Raw genomic sequence first — 18,024 nt, forward strand, 5'->3', positions numbered from 1 at the left:
TCAGCTCATTCCCTGACACTATCCCAAAATCAACCATGCGCTTATCTAAGGATTGTTTAAATCTCCCTAATGTGGCTGAGTTGACTACCTTAGCAGGTAGGGCATTCCACGCCCTTACCACTCTCTGCATAAAGAACTTGCCTCTGACATCTGTCTTTAGTCTATCACCCCTCAATTTGTAGTTATGCCCTCTCGTCCAAGCTGACGTCACCATCCTTGGAAAAAGTCTTTCACTATCTACCATATCTAATCCTCTGATCATCTTGTATGTCCCTATCAAATCCCCCCTTATGCCGCCTTCTTTCCAATGAGAAAAGACCCAAGTCTATCAGACTTTCCTCATAAGACCTTCCCTCCAGACCAGGCAACATCCTGGTAAATCTCCTCTGCACCTTTTCCAATGCTTCCACATCCTTTCTGTAATTGGGCGACCAGAACTTTACACAATATTCCAAGGGTGGCTGCACCAGCGTTTTGTATGGTTGCAGCATGATATTGCGGTTCCGGAACTCAGGCCCTCTACCAATGAAACCTAACACACCGTATGCCTTCTTACCAGCACTATCCACCTGGGTTGCAACTTTCAGGGATTTATGCACATGGACTCCAAGATCCCTCTGCACATCCACACTACCAAGAATCTTTCCATTGACCAACTACGCTGCCATCGTGTTATTCTTCCCGAAGTGCATCACCTCACATTTAGCTTCATTGAACTCCATTTGCCACCTCTTAGCCCAATTCTGCAGTTTATCCAAGTCCCCCTGCAACCTGTAACATTCTTCCAAACTGTCCAGTACTCCACCGACTTTAGTGTCGTCTGCAAATTTACTAATCCACCCACCTATGCCTGCGTCTAAGTCAGTTATAAAAATGACAAACAGCAGTGGTCTCAAAACATCCTTGTGGAACACCACTAGTAACCGGACTCCAGACTGAATATTTTCCATCAACCACCACTCGCTGCCTTCTTCCAGTTTCTAATCCAAGCTGCTAAATCACCCTCAATTCCATGCCTCTGCATTTTCTCCATCAGCCTACCATGTGGAACCTTATCGAAGGCTTTACTGAAATCCAAGTATACCACGTCAACTGTCCTACCCTCATCTACATGCTTGGTCACCTTCTCAAAAAACTCAATGAGGTTTATGAGACAGGACCTGCCCTTGATGAAACCATGTTGACTTATCTGAAATTAAATTGTTGCTTGCTAGATGATTATAAATCTTATCTCTTATAATCCTTTCCAAAATCTTTCCTACAATCGAAGTAAGGCTCACTGGTCTATAATTACCTAGGTCATCTCTGCTGACCTTCTTGAATAAGGGCACAACATTTGCAATCCTCCTCAGGTATTAAACCCGTAGACAATGACGACTCAAATATCAATGCCAAAGGCTCTGCTATCTCCTCCTTAGCTTCCCAGAGAATCCTCTGATAAATCCCATCCAGCCCAGGGGACTTGTCCACTTTCACTCCTTCTCGAATTACACCTGTGTGTAACTAACCTCGATCCTTTCTAGTCTAATATCTCGTACCTCATTCTTTTCTTGAGTGAACACTGATGAGAAATGTTCATTTAGCACCTCTCTGATCTCTACAGTCTCCACACTCAACTTCCCACTTCTGTGTTTGACTGGCCCTATTCCTACCCTCATCATCCTTTTATTCCTCACATACCTTTCAAAAGCTTTAGGGTTCTCCTTTATTCTATTTGCTAAAGACTGCTCGTGTCTTCTCTTTGCTCTTCTTAACTCTCTTTCAATCCTTCCTCAGTGATCTGTAATTCTCCATCGCCTCATCTGTACCATCTTGCCTCATCGACACATAAGCCTCATGGAACAGCATCATAAGACACACAACTTATATCAAAAGATCAGTGTCATGCAACTGATAGAATATATTGAACAAACTTAGATAATCTTCATCTCTTAGAATGGGTGTGGGCTTTGGTTCATTAATATGTAACAATTTTCTTGAGATGACTTAAGGTTTTATAAAAAAAAAGACATCTCCGCTCAGACAATGCATTAAAGGTGTGAGATTTGAGTCTGTCAGTATTCCAATTTTGAATCAGACTGGTTCTGTTTCCAAAGTCGGAATTTGTAAAATATTACATGCATTGACTGCCTGCAGATTGTGTGCTTTTTGAACAAAATTGAATGTATCTGCAAATATAATTCTGCCAATACAATTTCACCCCAAAGAATAGTGTGTGTGCGTGCATGAGAGAGTGAGTGTGCGCAGAAGTGTGTGTGTACATGCTTGGGAAAGTGAGAGTGTGAGAGAGTGTTGAGGGGTGTGTGCGTGTCTGTCTGAGAGATAGAGTATGTGTTTGAGAGAGAGGCTTAATAAAAGTAAGGGGTTGCATTTTTGCTAAAACAAGGACTTGTACAGATTATGGTCGGACCATGAGTCGTGTTATAGAACAGACAGACATGGGGGGGGGGGACGTGGGTGGTGTTCAGGTACATAGTTTCTTGGAAATTGCATCACTTGGAAGTTGGAAGTTGCTCGACAGGGTGGTTCAGGTGGCATTTCGCAACATTGCCTTCATTGTTCACACCATTGAGTATAGGGGATGGGACATCATGTTGAGGTTGTACAAGATGTTGGTGAGGCCACTTTCAGGGTACTGAGTACAGTTCTGGTGGCCCTGTCATAGGAAGAATACTATTAGAGAGGGTTTAATAAAGATTTCCTAGGATGTTGTAAGGACTGGAGGGTTTGAGTTATAAGGAGAGGCTGGGACTTTATTCACTGCAGCACAGGGAGTTGGGGGTGACCTGATTGAGATTGATAAAATCATGAGGAGTGGAGGTAAGGTGAATAGCAAATGGCTCTTCCTTAGCGTAGGGGAACTCAAAACTAGGGGGCTTTTTTTTTAATGTGAGGAGACAAATTTAAAAGGAACCGGAGGGGCAAAAGTTTGAAAGAGGGTGATTTGCATGTGGAATGACCTTGCTGAGGATATGGTAGATATAGGGACAGTTACAACATTGAAACAGCATTCGGATGGGTAGATGAATAGAAAGGTTTAGAGGGAAATGGGCCAAATGCAGAGCTTTTCTAAGAAAAATGTCAGTCTGACTCAACATTGGGACACAGACAGAATTCACACCTATTGTCTCTACTTATAAATCGGGCAACGTCTCTTTGAAATGTAGATTCATTTAGATATAACTGCGTCACTTTACATATTAAGATATCCCTTTGAATGTGCCCACACCGCTTTGAAATGTAATCTTGTCCATTTAAACCTCTTTATTTCCAGAAGTAGCCCGTTAAAATGTCCACGTCCCTTTAAAATGCAGATTTCCCCCTTTAGATATGACGCCGTTCCGTTAGATGTCGGAATATCTGTTTAAATTGAGCCGTGAGCTTTCCCAATGTAGACAGGGCTCCTGGAAACGTGGCAGTGTCCCCCCTGCAGCTGCAGAGCGAGACAGGAGAGTTTGTTTTTGTGAATGAGCAGTTGTAGCGCGAGGTGGCTGTTGCTTGGTGACGGAGTGGTGGTGGAGTTCTACTGGTCGTGGGGCGGCCCCTGTGTCAACTATGGGGCCACCTGGAAGGTACTGGGCCCGGGAGGTGAAAGGTGAGGCAGGTTGTGGGGGACGGAGGGGACGGAATGTGGGGCCTGTCCTGTCATAGTGACATTTTACACTCACTTTCCATCTGCTTTTACTGGCGCTTGTGCTGTTTGCCCCTCACTGTTTGTTTAATCCTTGTGCTGTTTACCCCTCACTGTGTGTTTAATCCTTGTGCTGTTTCCCCCTCACTGTTTGTTTATTCCTTGTGCTGTTTGCCATCACTGTTTGTTTAATCCTTGTGCTGTTTGCCCCTCACTGTTTGTTTAATCCTTGTGCTGTTTGCCCCTCACTGTTTGTTTAATCCTTGTGCTGTTTGCCCCTCGCTGTTTGTTTAATCCTTGTGCTGTTTCCCCTCACTGTTTGTTTGGTTTAATCCTTGTGCTGTTTGCCCCTCACTGTGTGTTTAATCCTTGTGCTGTTTGCCCTTTACTGTTACTTGTGCAATTGCTGAGGTTAGTGTGTAAATACTAGTGAAGGAGATTATGCACCAGCATGTATATGTTCCTCAGTCATTGAAGGGGCAGGACCTGTTGAGAATGGTTAGTAAAGCATGTGGTGCACTAAGCCTTGTTAACATGGATATAGTTTGTTATTTGGAGAAGTAGACTTTATTATTTAGAGTCACAGAGATGTACAGCACGGAAACAGACCCATTCGGTCCAACCTGTCCATGCCAACCAGATATCCTAAATTAATCTAGTTCCATTTGCCAGCACTTTGCTCATATCCCTCTAATCCCTTCCTATTCATATACCCATCTAGATGTGTTTTAAATGCTGTAATTATACCGGCTTCCACTACTTCCTCCGGCAGTTCATTCCATACATGCACCACCCTCTGCATGGAAAAGTTGCCCCTCAGGTACCTTTAATATCTTTCTGCTCTCACCCTAAACCTAAACCTATGCCCTCTAGTTGTGAACCTCACCCCTACACTGACGAAAAGACATTTTAAAAAAAAGTTGAGCAGCCAGAGAAAATGCAATAGCTATAAGAGCCACATGGGGAAAAAAGAACTGTGGCTCTATCCTTTAGTTCTCCTCTTGGCATTTGAACACTTAAAATCTGTCAATAACACCAGCATCGCCACAGCATATTGTGTCTGTTCCGCGCACCTGCTCGCTGGTGTCACCAACACATTGTCCATGCTCCTTGCTGTCGGCAGAAAAGGTGACATCGCTTATCTCTGTTCCTAAAAGTCTTCCTTTTATTTTTAAAGCTGTGTCCTCTGGTCCTAGTCTCTCCTACAATGGAAACACCTTCCCAGTGTCATTGCACTGTGGGGATGAAGCCCTACCCTGTGCGGTAATTTCTGCTGGTGAGAGAATAGGCCTTAAGTTTAGAGGGAGGAGCTTTCAGACAGATGAGGAGGAAGTGCTTTTCCCAGAGGGTTGTGAATCTATGGAATAGTCTAGATTAGAGTGGTGCTGGAAAAGCACAGCAAGTCAGACAGCATCCGAGGAGCAGGAAAATCGATGTTTTGGGCAAAATGCCTTTGTATGTGAGTTTGTGTATAAGACTGTGCATCAGTGAGTGTGTATTTACATGTGTGCATGCTTGATAAAGTGTGATTGTGATGGAGAATGAGCCTGAGAGAGGGTGAGTGTGTTGAGAGGTTGGTGTATGTGTATGTCTGAGAGAGAGCGTGTGTATGAGAGAGGTATGGATATAAGTGAGGGGTTGCATTTTACTAAAATAAAGGAGGGCAAGACTTGTACAGGTAATGTTAGGGCCTGGGTCGTGTTGTACAACAGAGACCTGGGGGTGTTCGGGTTCATTGTTCTTGAAAGTTCCATCACTGGTAGACGGGGGTGAAGAAGGTGTTCCGCACACTTGCCTTCATTGTTCACATAGGTCAAACATACCTCTTGCAAAAATGCCATCCCTCATTCACAATTCCTCCGCCTCCGCCGTATCTGCTCCCAGGAGGACCAGTTCCACCACAGAACACACCAGATGGCCTCCTTCTTTAGAGACCGCAATTTCCCTTCCCACGTGGTTAAAGATGCCCTCCAACGCATCTCATCCACATCCTGCGCCTCCGCCCCCACCCCTCCAACCGTAACAAGGACAGAACGCCCCTGGTGCTCACCTTCCACCCTACCAACCTTTGCATAAACCAAATCATCCGCCGACATTTCCGCCACCTCCAAAAAGACCCCACCACCAGCGATATATTTCCCTCCCCACCCCTTTCGGCCTTCCGCAAAGATCGTTCCCTCCGTGACTACCTGGTCAGGTCCACGCGCCCCCTACAACCCACCCTCCTATCCTGGCACCTTCTGCCACCACAGGAACTGCAAAACCTGTGCCCACACCACCTCCCTCACCTCCATTCAAGGCCCTAAAGGAGCCTTCCACATCCATCAAAGTTTTACCTGCACATCCCCTAATATCATTTATTGTATCCATTGCTCCCGATGCAGTCTCCTCTACATTAGGGAGACTGGACACCTCCTAGCAGAGTGCTTTAGGGAACATCTCCGGGACACCCGTACCAATCAACCTCACCGCTCCGTGGCCCAACATTTCAACTCCCCCTCCCACTCTGCCGAGGACATGGAGGTCCTGGGCCTCTTTCACCGCCGCTCCCTCACCACCAGACGCCTGGAGGAAGAATGCCTCATCTTCTGCCTCGGAACACTTCAACCCCAGGGCATCAATGTGGACTTCAACAGTTTCCTCATTTCCCCTTCCCCCACTTCACCCGAGTTCCAAACTTCCAGCTCAGCACTGTCTCCATGACTTGTCCTACCTGCCTATCTTCTTTTCCACCTATCCACTCCACCCTGCCCCTGCCCCCGACCTATCAGCTTCACCCCCTCCCCCACTCACCTATTGTACTCTATGCTACTTTCTCCCCACACCCAATCTCCTCTAGCTTATCTCTCCATGCTTCAGGCTCTCTGCCTTTATTCCTGATGAAGAGCTTTTGCCCAAAACGTCGTTTTTACTGCTCCGCGGATGCTGGCTGAACTGCTGTGCTCTTCCAGCACCACTAATCCAGAATTCATTGTTCACATGCTGAGTACAGGAGTTGGGACATTATGTTGGAGATGCACACAGAAAGTACTTTACTCAGAGGGTGATAGATGTCTGGAATGCATTGCCAACAGAAGTAGAGGCAGGGACGGTAGATTCATTTAAGGTGCATCTGGGCGGGGGAGATCCAAGATGGCGGTGACCCAGCAAGTCTGAGTCTGTAGTGCTCTGCCCAAGACTCAGGCAAAGTAGGCTGCCTGCCTCCACCACACCTTCCAAATCATTTAAATAGCTTTTATTTAAATACAGCTAGTTATTTTGCACCAAACTTGAGCAATTTAGTGCCCCATTAAAATGACTAAAGGAAAGAATGCCCGCAGCTCGCAGCACATAGGAACCCCACCCCAGCTGCAGAGGAGGCGTCTGCAGCTGCCCCCGGGGACTTAACTATGGTAGCAAGCCTTGGTGCAGTGATTTCTAAGCTTGAAGAGATAATCGACACCTTCATAGAGTCCAGGAGCAGGTGGGAGTCGCTTTCGGTCGCGCTGCAGAAACACGACCGAGATATTGAAAGAATCGAACATCGAGTCGGAGGGGCGGAGCTAAAGGTCGCCACCTCTGAGGCTGCTGCAGAATCAGCCGTGGGTCGGGTCTGGACTCTCGAACAGCGAGTCCGGGCCTTGGAAGATCACATCAACAACCTCAAAAATCGAGGTCGTTGAGAAAATATTTGTTTGCTGGGCCTTCCCAAACGGGAAGAGGAAGGCCAGTTTACGACGTTTCTGGAGCAGTGGCTTCCACAATTATTGAATCTGGAGGCTGGATCAGGCCAGGTCAGGGTAGAATGGGCCCACCGGGTTGCAATACATAGGCCCGGCTTGGACCAGCGCCCCTACCCGGTCCTGTTCTGGCTGCAGTGCTTTTTGGAGAAGCCGATGCTCCTGGAAGCTTCCAGAAATCTTGGGAAAGATCCCCAAGCCATGATTTACAAAGGATCCAAGATTATGCTATTTCAGGACTTTCCCCCAGCTCTGGTCCAAAAGAGGAGGGCGTTTAAGGGATTTAAACATTCAGTGCTACCCAGCAGCACTACGTTTTAGCCACGAAGGGTCCGTGTATAACTTTGGATCGCTGGAGAAGGCCAAGGAATGTTTGGACTCTCTTAGATAAATTGTAAGAGTTAACTCGTGTGGTGAATGATGTTGTTCTGCCCTCCCCCTTCTCTGGTTCACCTTATTTTTTCTCTTTTATTACTTTATTGCTTAATATTATCTCCAGGGAGTAGGGAGGGGGGGGGGGCTTATTTGTTCTCCACTCTGCGATTTTCTCCTCTTTTTTTTGTAAATATATATAGGCCTGGTGGTCCAGTAGATTTAGGTGAGGAGGGGTCTTTGCTTTGTCTTATTCTTTCTCTTAAAACGGGGTTATTTCCCCCTGCTATTTTGTATTACCATAATTAATTATTATCTGCTGAGACTGTAATTTTATAGTTTTATATGTTTATACGTGGTATTAACATCACCAAATATATGTAGGTGTTGATGTGGGTGGGTGGGGAGGGGGAGGAGGGCAGGATACTCATTGTTAACTTTAGCTTGGTCATACACTTGAATTTTCTTCACTTTATTATGGAGTGCGTGGGTCGAGGGTGGGGCACTGGTCAGGAGAGTATATGATGGGTTTTCGGAAAGGAAGTGATTCCCCCGGAAACGTGGGGAAAAAAACTCTGTTTAAACATGTTATGTTTTTTTATTTAGAAATCGTTTTTTATTATATTAGTGTGAGTGTTATAAAGAATCTCTATTTTTGTGAATTTTCTATGGTCCATGCTCAGGGTGTTTTGGATGAGGTTTCTCCTCCCGGGGGTCTCTGACTTGCCTGGACGATTATGGTGTGTCATTCGCTTAAATGGTGCACCTGGAATGTCAAGGGGAGTAATTCTCCAATCAAAAGGAAGAAAATATTACCAAACCTCAAAAAAGAAAGGGTTGATATAGCTCTTCTACAGGAGACCCATTTATTGGATTAAGAACACTTGAAATTACAACAGGGTGGATTTGATCAGGCCTTCTTTTCTTCCTTCAGCTCAAAATGTAGGGGAGTAGTCATTCTTATTTGGAAGAATCTCCCTTTCGAAATCCTAAGTCAGATAAAAGATGAATCTGGGCGACATATACTAATTAAAGCCCTTATAAATGGAGAGGAATATGGGATTTTAAACCAGTTTTGTCCCCGGCACATCCTTTCAAATTTATAACGGAAGCCTTCTCCAAACTGATGGTTCTTGGTGCTTGTCATACAATTATAGGGGGAGACTTGAATTGCATTATGGAGCCGGAAATAGACAGGATACCCAAGAGTACTGCGGGTGGATGCCCCAGATCTGGACAATTGGCGGATTTGAATCAAGAATTAGGATTAATAGATGTGTGGAGGTGCATCCACCCGCAAGGCAGAGATTTCTCTTTTAACTCTAATCCACATAAATGTCACACTAGAATTGACATGTTTTTTGCCCCCTCGAGTTTTTTAAATTCCATATCATCCTGTAAAATAGGTGATATGATAATTTCTGATCACGCTGCTGTGTACATGGAAATCAAGGCTAGGAACAATGAGGCATCCCCCTGACATTGGCGTATGGATTATAGTAAATTTGCAAAATATTTTTCTCAAGAATTTATAGCTTTCTTGGAAATTAATTCAGGTACGGCTAGTAACCCGTCAATGATGTGGGAGACTATTGAAGCTTATGCGCGAGGTCTGATCATTTCATACTCGGTGACCCAGAAAAAATTAAAGGGAGAACAACAGCATCTACTTGCTGCTCGCTTAAAAGCAGCTGAAACAGCATACGCTGACAGACCTTCTATTGCCAAATTACAAAGGGTTATAACCCTTAGGACAGCTCTGAATACCGACTTCACCCAAACGGCAAAGAGGGAAATATTATTTGCAAAACAAAGATTATATGAATTTAGCGATAAACCTGGGAGATGCTTAGCATTTCTTGCAAGGAAAAAAAAGGGCCCCTCAATCTATCACAGCTATCAGGGAAGTGCTGGTACTCTGACTCATGATCCTAAAAGGATCAACACAATCTTCAGAAAGTTTTATTCTGATCGCAGGATTGTGAAGATAGAGCCAGGAGGATGCAGTCCTTTTTTAAAAGCCTGGCCTTTCCGGACTTAACCCCGGAACAGGTATCGGTCCTGAATGCTCCCCCAACAACCCAGGAAATACTTGACGCGATCAGGCAACTTCAGAGCGGTAAGGCACCTGGCCCAGAGGGTATTCAGGTTGAATTTTACAAAGAGTTCACAGGAGTATTAGCTGGCCCACTTATGGACATGTATAACTACTCATATAAGTCAGGGCTGCCTCCTGCCTTTACTAAAAAAGGTGAATATCTCCCTTTTTTTCAAAAAAGGAAAGGATCCAGAAGATTGTGCATCATACAGACCAATATCCTTGCTAACTGTAGATTTTAAAATTCTCTCTAAAACATTAGCATTGAGGCTAGAGAGGGCCAGAAAAGAGGAGCAGACTGGGTTTATTAAGGGCCGTAGATCATCTAATAATATTAGAAGGGTCTTGAATGTGAATCAAGTCTGTCATCAGGAAAAAATACCAGGAATAGTAGTCTCTTTGGACGCGGAGAAGACATTTAACAGGGTTGAATGGACATACCTGTTCTATACATTGGAAAGATTTGGTGTTGGAAACGTATTTGCCAAATGGGTCTCAACACTGTATAATGATCCCAAAACAGTTGTGATCACCAATGGATTAGGCTCAGGTAGCTTCAGTGTGGGTAGGGGCTGCTGTCTGGGATGTCCTCTCTCTCCGTTGCTATTCACGCTAATAATTGAACCACTGGCGGAAGCGATACGGGCTGACTCTAATATAACGGCCCCGAGGGTTGGTACAGGTAAACATAAAATTACCCTATATGCAAATGATCTCCTTTTTCTTAGTAATCCTCTGATGTCCAAGCCCCTCTCCATCCAAGTTATTAATGCATTTACAGGTACAAAATTAATTTTTCAAAATCAGAGGCATGCCTCACTACTATGTCCCACTTATTGGACCGATCCCACTTCCCCTTTCGGTGGTCTCTTGGGCATTTTTATTACCCCAGTATTTGGCCAGCTATCCAAGGCCAATTTTGTGCATCTATTGGAAAGGGTAAGACAGGACCTTTAACGTTGGGGAGACCTTCCAATTTCCTGGCTAGGTAGAATAGCCCTAATTAAAATGAATGTCTTGCCCCGTCTCTTATACCCTACGAGAATGCTTCCGGTGATACTGCCAAGGCCGGCACTGCGCAGATTGTATGGTTGGCTGGGTTCTTTCATCTGGAATCCTAGACGGCCCCTCATTAAGTTAAGGAAGCTACAACTTCCACAGGCAAGGGGGGAGGGCTGGATTTTTCAGACTTTAGGAAGTCTCAGTTAAGCTACATAGCTGATTGATTGCGGGTCAGACATGACCCAATCTGGATGGACATCGAGGCTTCTCAAGTACAGTGCCCTCTTATTAACCTCTTATTTTTAGATCAGATGAAAATCATTACGAGCCACTGTAGAAACCCTACAATACTCAACACAATTAAAGCTTGGAATATCATGCGGCAAAATGAGGGTAATTCACAAAAAACATCCCCCTATACTCCTATAGTGGGGGCATGGGGTTTTCAACCGGGGCTTACAGATGCCACATTCAAATCCTGGAGATGCAGCAGTATCTCCTGTTTAGGGGATCTGTTTGAGAAGGGGGTCCTGATGTCTTTTGAACAGCTGCATCAGAAATTTGGATTACCTAACGGAGACCTCTTTCGATACTTCTACATTCGAGACTACATACAGAAGATGACTGCGTTATTAGATGTTCTCTATAAATCAGATAGAGAAGGTAGATTGTTGTGGCCAATGGGTGTACCCTCGGTCAGCACTCTTTATCATTTATTACGTGATGATGTGTCGGAAGACATGGACCATCTGCTTAGAACATGGGATCAGGATTTGGGGCTGGAAGTTTCAACAGAAATGTGGAATGACATCTGGGAAAATGCCAAAAAAAAATCTCCGTTTGTAACAGAACCCAGGCCATTCAGTTAATGATACTTCATAGGGCCCATATGGCCCCAGAACGATTGGCAAAATTTAGGAGCATCTGCAATGCGTCCCAAATGTAACACAGAGGTGGGCATTCTTACACACCGCTTATGGACATGCCATAAGATCCTCAAATACTGGACCGAAGTAGTAAACGCCCTGACAGAAATCTTGGGAATGGAAATTACAGTAGATCCAGTATCTCCTCTTCTGGGTTTCTCAAGCTTACCTTCTGTGGATGTGCACGGGAGGAAATTATTTTCCATTCTCTCCTTCTATGAAAGGAAAAATATCTTGGTAAACTGGGTGGCTGAGGGCTCTCTAGGACTTCCAAATTGGCACAGATTCATCATGGAATGTATTCCCCGTGACGTCCTTACAAATATGGTGCACCAAAAAACTGAATTATTGTATAAAATGTGGCAGCCCTTTTTGAATTACATAGATACAGATATTTCGGCCATTCTTTCAAGGGCTTTCATTTAGTTGAGGTAACAGTTCTGGCTGGTCCCTTGGGAGAGGAATCCCGCATGAATACGGGTTTTATTACAACTTATGTTAACTCATTACGAGCATGTATTTCACTACTTCATTACCATGTTATCCTTTTTTCTTTTGACTAATGTAAGATATTTGATCATACACTCTGGTTAGTTATAGGTTAGATTCGTAGTTAGTTGAGTTTTGTCTTTTTCTTTTTTATATCTCTTTTTGTTTCACAAGTTTTGGCTATTTATTTAAGATTTAATTGTATATTAGTGTTCGTACTTGTGCTTTTCTTACTTGTAAACTGGTAAAAACATGTTAAATTTTCAATAAAAATATCTTTTTTTTTGAAAAGTGCATCTGTACAGATGCATGAGTAAGGGGAGAGCAGAGGGATACAGATTCAGGAATTGTGCAATAGGTTTAGACAGGGGATTTGGATCGGCTTAGGCTTGAAGGGCTGAAGGGCCTGTTCCTGGGTTGTAAATTTTCTTTGTTCTATGTTGAGGTTGTACAGGATGTTGGTGAGGCCATTTTGTTTAGAGTACTGAGTACAGTTCTGGTCACCCTGTAATAGGAAGAATATTATTAGAGATGGTTCGGTAAAGATTTACTTTGACATTGCCAGGAATGGAGGGTTTGAGTTATAGGGAGAGGCTGGGATTTTTTCACTGGAATGGAGGAGGTTGAGGGATGACCTTACTGAGATTTAAAAAATCATGAGGGGTGAAGGTAAGGAGAATAGCGAGGAACATGCGCGGTTATGTAGAGTCAGGGGTGGGGAAGTGAAACAAAATTGTGGCTCTCCCCTTTTTTCCTCCTTTTGGCATTTGGCCAGTTGAATCTGTCCGGAAGGGGCCTGGTCCTCCTGCCAATCAGAACCCCAGCCATTGTTTGAATGCGGAAGTTCGACCATGAGCTTCTGAAGTTGCTGTTGCTCCTCTCTCTCTGAATGAAGATTGAGCTTCAGTCCAGACTGCAACTTCCTTTCTCTGTTTAACATCTGGGAGTACCGCACTCTCTTTTCTCGCCCTCTTTCCCATTTCTTTTCTCATCCTTGGGTTCAGCTGTTGGTTTGTAGGAGCTGAGGGAAAAAGAAAGTCAATTGAGGTGAAGGGACAGACTCTGGAAAAGGTTGGTCTAGATCTGTGCCTGTTAATGTTTGACAGGCTTTGTTTCCTGAGCTTGACACATTTACTTGTCTGGCAAAAAAGGATGGCCTCTTGATCCATGTTGGGGATGGAAGTGGATTATGCTGTGGGTGACTTGCTGGTAGTAGTCCAATAAGTATTGGATAAGTAATCATGACACACAAACCTTGAGTTATTGACTGTTTATTTGGAACTCACGGGGAGAGCCAAGTCGACCTAATAGTCTCAAGTCACTCCGACGAGAAACAGAGTTGTGTGATTCTATAGGTTACAATCATTTAACAATTAGCAAACTGTTAATTGCAGGAAATTGAGCAAACTGAGACACTTTACCCAGTCACGTAGTGTCTGGACAGTGTTGGTTAGTAGCTGATGTGTACAATAGGTCCTTGCAAAGAGAAAGATATTCCCATGCAAGGAAAGAATTTGTTTATCAGGTAGCAGTACAGCTGCAAGGCAGGCTGTCTCTGTTGAGTCTGGGAATTAAGGGTAGCTGGGACAATGGATAGATCAGCCCTGATCTTAATGAATGGCAGAGCAGGCTGGATTGGTCAAATGGCCTACTCCTGCTTCTATTACTATGAAACTGTAACCCTGCATTTCCCATGGCTAACCCACCAAACCTGCACATCCCTGGACACTGTGGCCAATTTAGTATGGCCAATCCAAATCGAGGCCAGTGAGCAATGTAGTGATGTGGAAAATGAACATCAGAGAACAATAGAAAGGGACAAGGAGAGTAAATATACCAGCAATCAAAACTGGATACTAATGTCACAAAAACTGAAACGATACATGGTGAGTCTGAATGTGTGCTGCATTGTAACAAAAGTGAATGAATTAACTGCACACATTGGAAGTGAATAATTATGGTCTGAGACTCCTCACAGAGACATGGCTTCAGGATGGCAAGGATTGGATCCTGAATATTGAGGTGTAGTCAGATAGGAAGCGAGGTAAAGGCAGAGGGTTGGTACTGCTCATCAAAGCACTGATCACACGGTAGTCTGGTGTCAGCTCGGATTTCAGGGCCTGATTTCCCTGTCCTCTGATCTCCCTGTTCCCACAGAGTAAGATGTCGGTCTGTTCTCAGCTTTGCTGGACTTCTGCAGAAGCTTTCACGCCTCTTTTACAGCTTCCAGAACAAGAAAACATTCAGTCAATCGAAAGCCACACCACAATCTACCAGAAATAGGGCTCACCCAGGATTCTGATAGGGTCCTACTTGAGGAATTCTCTCTCCCTTCAATGTAACTATTAGTATTGGGGCAAAGTAACTCGTATGTCAAATCGTTTAAAGCAAAGTAGTCAGGAGAGGAGACCTTGAGCAATTAACTAGCTTTATTCATTGCCATTGGGGAATACCTCTTAGTTGAAAACAAAGTCCGACGTATTCCAATAAAATACAGAATGTTACAAGTTTTATGGTAAAACACAAGCCCCACTCTCCATTAATTATGCAACTGAGGGGCAGTCGTAAGGTTCACATACATTGTCGAGACCTACATTTCTTAATGTCTACAAAACAGAATGTTATCTTATACTGCAGGTTCAGCTCAGCTCGAATTACCGATAAGGGACAGAGAGAACCAATCCATCATTCTATGAAGCAGCACAGTCTAATGGCCTGGGAGCAGAGACAGCCTGCAGTTGCAAGGTCAGTCTATCAAAACAGAATTCCTCAGCCAGGGCTCAGACAGCATTATGTTAACAGGCTACATTTTACTGCAAACATTGCTTTGTGACAAAATGGCTTCCATACAGTTTTGTCAATTTTGATCAAATTCTCCCACAATCCCTCCTTTTTATTAAAAAGAAGAGATTGTGGATGTCAGCAAAAGGAGGAATTATACCCAGAGCCAGGGGGATTGTCAGGGGTTGGTGTTTGGAGATCGGACTGATAGTCCTCGGGTTCAGTAAGGACAGGGGCAGAAGGCTCCAGGGATTGGGAATCATCATCAGGGGTTTCATCAGGAATGGGAAATCTCAGCATCTGGGAGATCGCTGGAGAGGAGGGCCACAACAGTGAACTGAGCAGAGCACAGGATTGTCTGCGGGGTGACTTTGGTATCCAGTTCCAAAGGCAGGGGGAAAGAAAGCTGCAAGTTGCTCAAACTCCATAAGGGCTCGCTTGGTACGAGTTCAGGATGGATAGGGATATGGGCACATACCTAGCAGCTAGAGTGGTTGACCTAAAAAAAAAAGCATTATAAAAAAGTATTAAACTGTAATTCCTGTTTACTAGAGGTTATCAGGCCCAATCAAACATAGTTAGTGAAAGAAAGATAAGGAAGAGTGCAGTGAAAGGCAGAATGATCAGGCTGAGCCATTCACGGATGAAGGCTGACGGGGGTCTTCTGATGTTCCTCCAGGAGGTGGCGCTCGTTTGCATTGTGTTGTGTGTGTCCATGCGGCCTCCCCTTGACCCTGACTGCTGACCGGGTAACCCAGCAGGACTAGGAACGGGCCTTTCCATCTCAGCTCCAATATGTCCCGGTCCTAATGCTGAGGCTTGGCGTACCCATGAATGTAAACTCTAAAGAGTTTTGGTTAACTGATGCAAATATTTCCCACTTGTCCAACATTAGAGTGTCAGCTGTTTCAGCCATTGGGATGGTTTTGATTCATCTACTAAATACATTTACTCTTATTAGACAATATTCATAACAATGTCCGTGAGGTGATTCTATGAAAGCAAGTTGTAGACAGGGAAAAAGGCTGACCAGGCAAGGAGGTGGTTAACAAACACACTCTCTCTGCCTGCCTGCGGCTCTCTGTCTATTTTTTTTCTGTCTCTATTTGCCTGCCTGCGCCTCTCTCTCTCTCTCTGCCTGCCTGCGCCTCTCTCTCTCTCTCTGCCTGCCTGCGCCTCTCTCTCTCTCTCTGCCTGCCTGCGCCTCTCTCTCTCTCTGCCTGCCTGCGCCTCTCTCTCTCTCTCTCTGCCTGCCTGCGCCCCTCTCTCTCTCTCTGCCTGCCTGCGCCTCTCTCTCTCTCTCTGCCTGCCTGCGCCTCTCTCTCTCTCTCTCTGCCTGCATGCGCCTCTCTCTCTCTCTCTGCCTGCCTGCGCCTCTCTCTCTCTCTCTCTGCCTGCCTGCGCCTCTCTCTCTCTCTCTCTGCCTGCCTGCGCCTCTCTCTCTCTCTGCCTGCCTGCGCCTCTCTCTCTCTCTCTCTCTGCCTGCCTGCGCCTCTCTCTCTCTCTCTCTCTCTGCCTGCCTGCGCCTCTCTCTCTCTCTCTGCCTGCCTGCGCCTCTCTCTCTCTCTCTGCCTGCCTGCGCCTCTCTCTCTCTCTCTGCCTGCCTGCGCCTCTCTCTCTCTCTCTGCCTGCCTGCGCCTCTCTCTCTCTCTGCCTGCCTGCGCCCCTCTCTCTCTCTCTGCCTGCCTGCGCCCCTCTCTCTCTCTCTGCCTGCCTGCGCCCCTCTCTGTCTCTGCCCGCCTATGCCCCCCTCTGCCTGCGCGCCTCTCTCTCTCTCTTTCTCTCTCTCTCTCTGCCTGCGCCCCTCTCTCTCTGCCCGCCTATGTGCACCTCTCTCTCTCTGCCTGCGCCCCTCTCTCTCTGCCTAGCTGCGTCCCTCTCTCTCTGCCCGCCTATGCCCCCCTCTGCCTGCGCGCCTCTCTCTCTCTGCCTGTCTGCGCGTCTCTCTCTCTGTAACACTCTTCAGCTTTCTACATGTCTCAGTTAATAGTTGCCCAATGTGTCCTGTATGCCAAATTCATTCAAGTCTGGACATCCTGAAGCGAGCAATTATACTTCAGATTTCTACTCGCCAATTAAAACTAACATTGGGCACTCAAACAGATCGGGGGCATCCGGAAGCATGCCACGGACCTCAGTGTGGGTCCAGGGCTTATCAAATAGGGTTTCACCTCTCGTAACCCTGGGGTAAGCAAATTCATTATTACTAACTTTGTAAAGCACAAGTGCTCTCAGCAACATAACGTCAGGACACTAGGACCCTGTTGAGTTCTCTCACTAGTATCTTGTGGCTGAGTAGGGAGAATTGTGTCATCATTTCTAACAGCATTTTTGTCCCTGGCCAGCTTTCCCCTTTATTTTGGACACAACAAAATCAACAACCACCCTCTATATTTCATCTCTCAAACGATATCGGCCGGTGACCTGGCAGGACCCGGGTATCTCCTGCCTGACTCGCCAACTGTGGGGGATAGAAATAAAACCCCATGTCAGGAAAGAATTTGTTTATCAGGAAGCAGTACAGCTGCAAGGCCAACTGTCTCAGCTGAGCCTGGGAAACACGAGCTTTAACAAGCAGGCACTAAGCTGAGATTCAAAATGGTTTCCAGGCTTTAATATGTGACCAAATGGCTGGCCCAAATCTAACAATTCTCCCACATCATCGCAGGGAATAAAACAAGAAAAATGAAACAAAATTAGAAATAAGTAGGGGATCGTGCTTAATGTTTGTTCATTACGAAGTAAACAAGAAATAGCAGTCTCCCAGGATTCGTATAGTGCCCTACTTGAGGAATTCTGTCCAACAAGTTTAATTGGAAGCAGTAGCTTTCGGAGTGCAGCTCCTTCATCAGGGGATTGTGGAATATAAAATTGTAAGACACAGAATTTATAGCAACAGTTTATAGTGTGATGTAACTGAAACTATATATTGAAAAAGACCTGGATTGTTTGTTAAGTCTCTCATCTGTTCGAATGACCATGATAGTTTCAGTTCTTTCAAATGTA

The 18,024-nt window shown here is 45.2% G+C and overlaps 1 protein-coding gene across 1 annotated transcript in view; it reads left to right on the forward strand.

Annotated features, from left to right (window-relative positions):
- The window catches only part of LOC148142879 (uncharacterized), a 41,744-nt gene extending 34,451 nt beyond the window's left edge, over positions 1–7,293 (forward strand). Inside the window, exon 4 of the mRNA XM_087975756.1 lies at positions 6,936–7,293. Coding sequence (XP_087831882.1) covers positions 6,936–7,293 — 358 coding nt within the window. The remainder of the gene's footprint in view (positions 1–6,935) is intronic.
- Positions 7,294–18,024: the final 10,731 nt, after the last annotated feature.

The sequence above is a fragment of the Chiloscyllium plagiosum genome, unplaced genomic scaffold, assembly GCF_037043375.1.
Source record: "Chiloscyllium plagiosum isolate Xiang-an unplaced genomic scaffold, Cpla_swu_hap1 HiC_scaffold_27, whole genome shotgun sequence".
In the NCBI taxonomy this organism is placed as follows: domain Eukaryota; kingdom Metazoa; phylum Chordata; class Chondrichthyes; order Orectolobiformes; family Hemiscylliidae; genus Chiloscyllium; species Chiloscyllium plagiosum.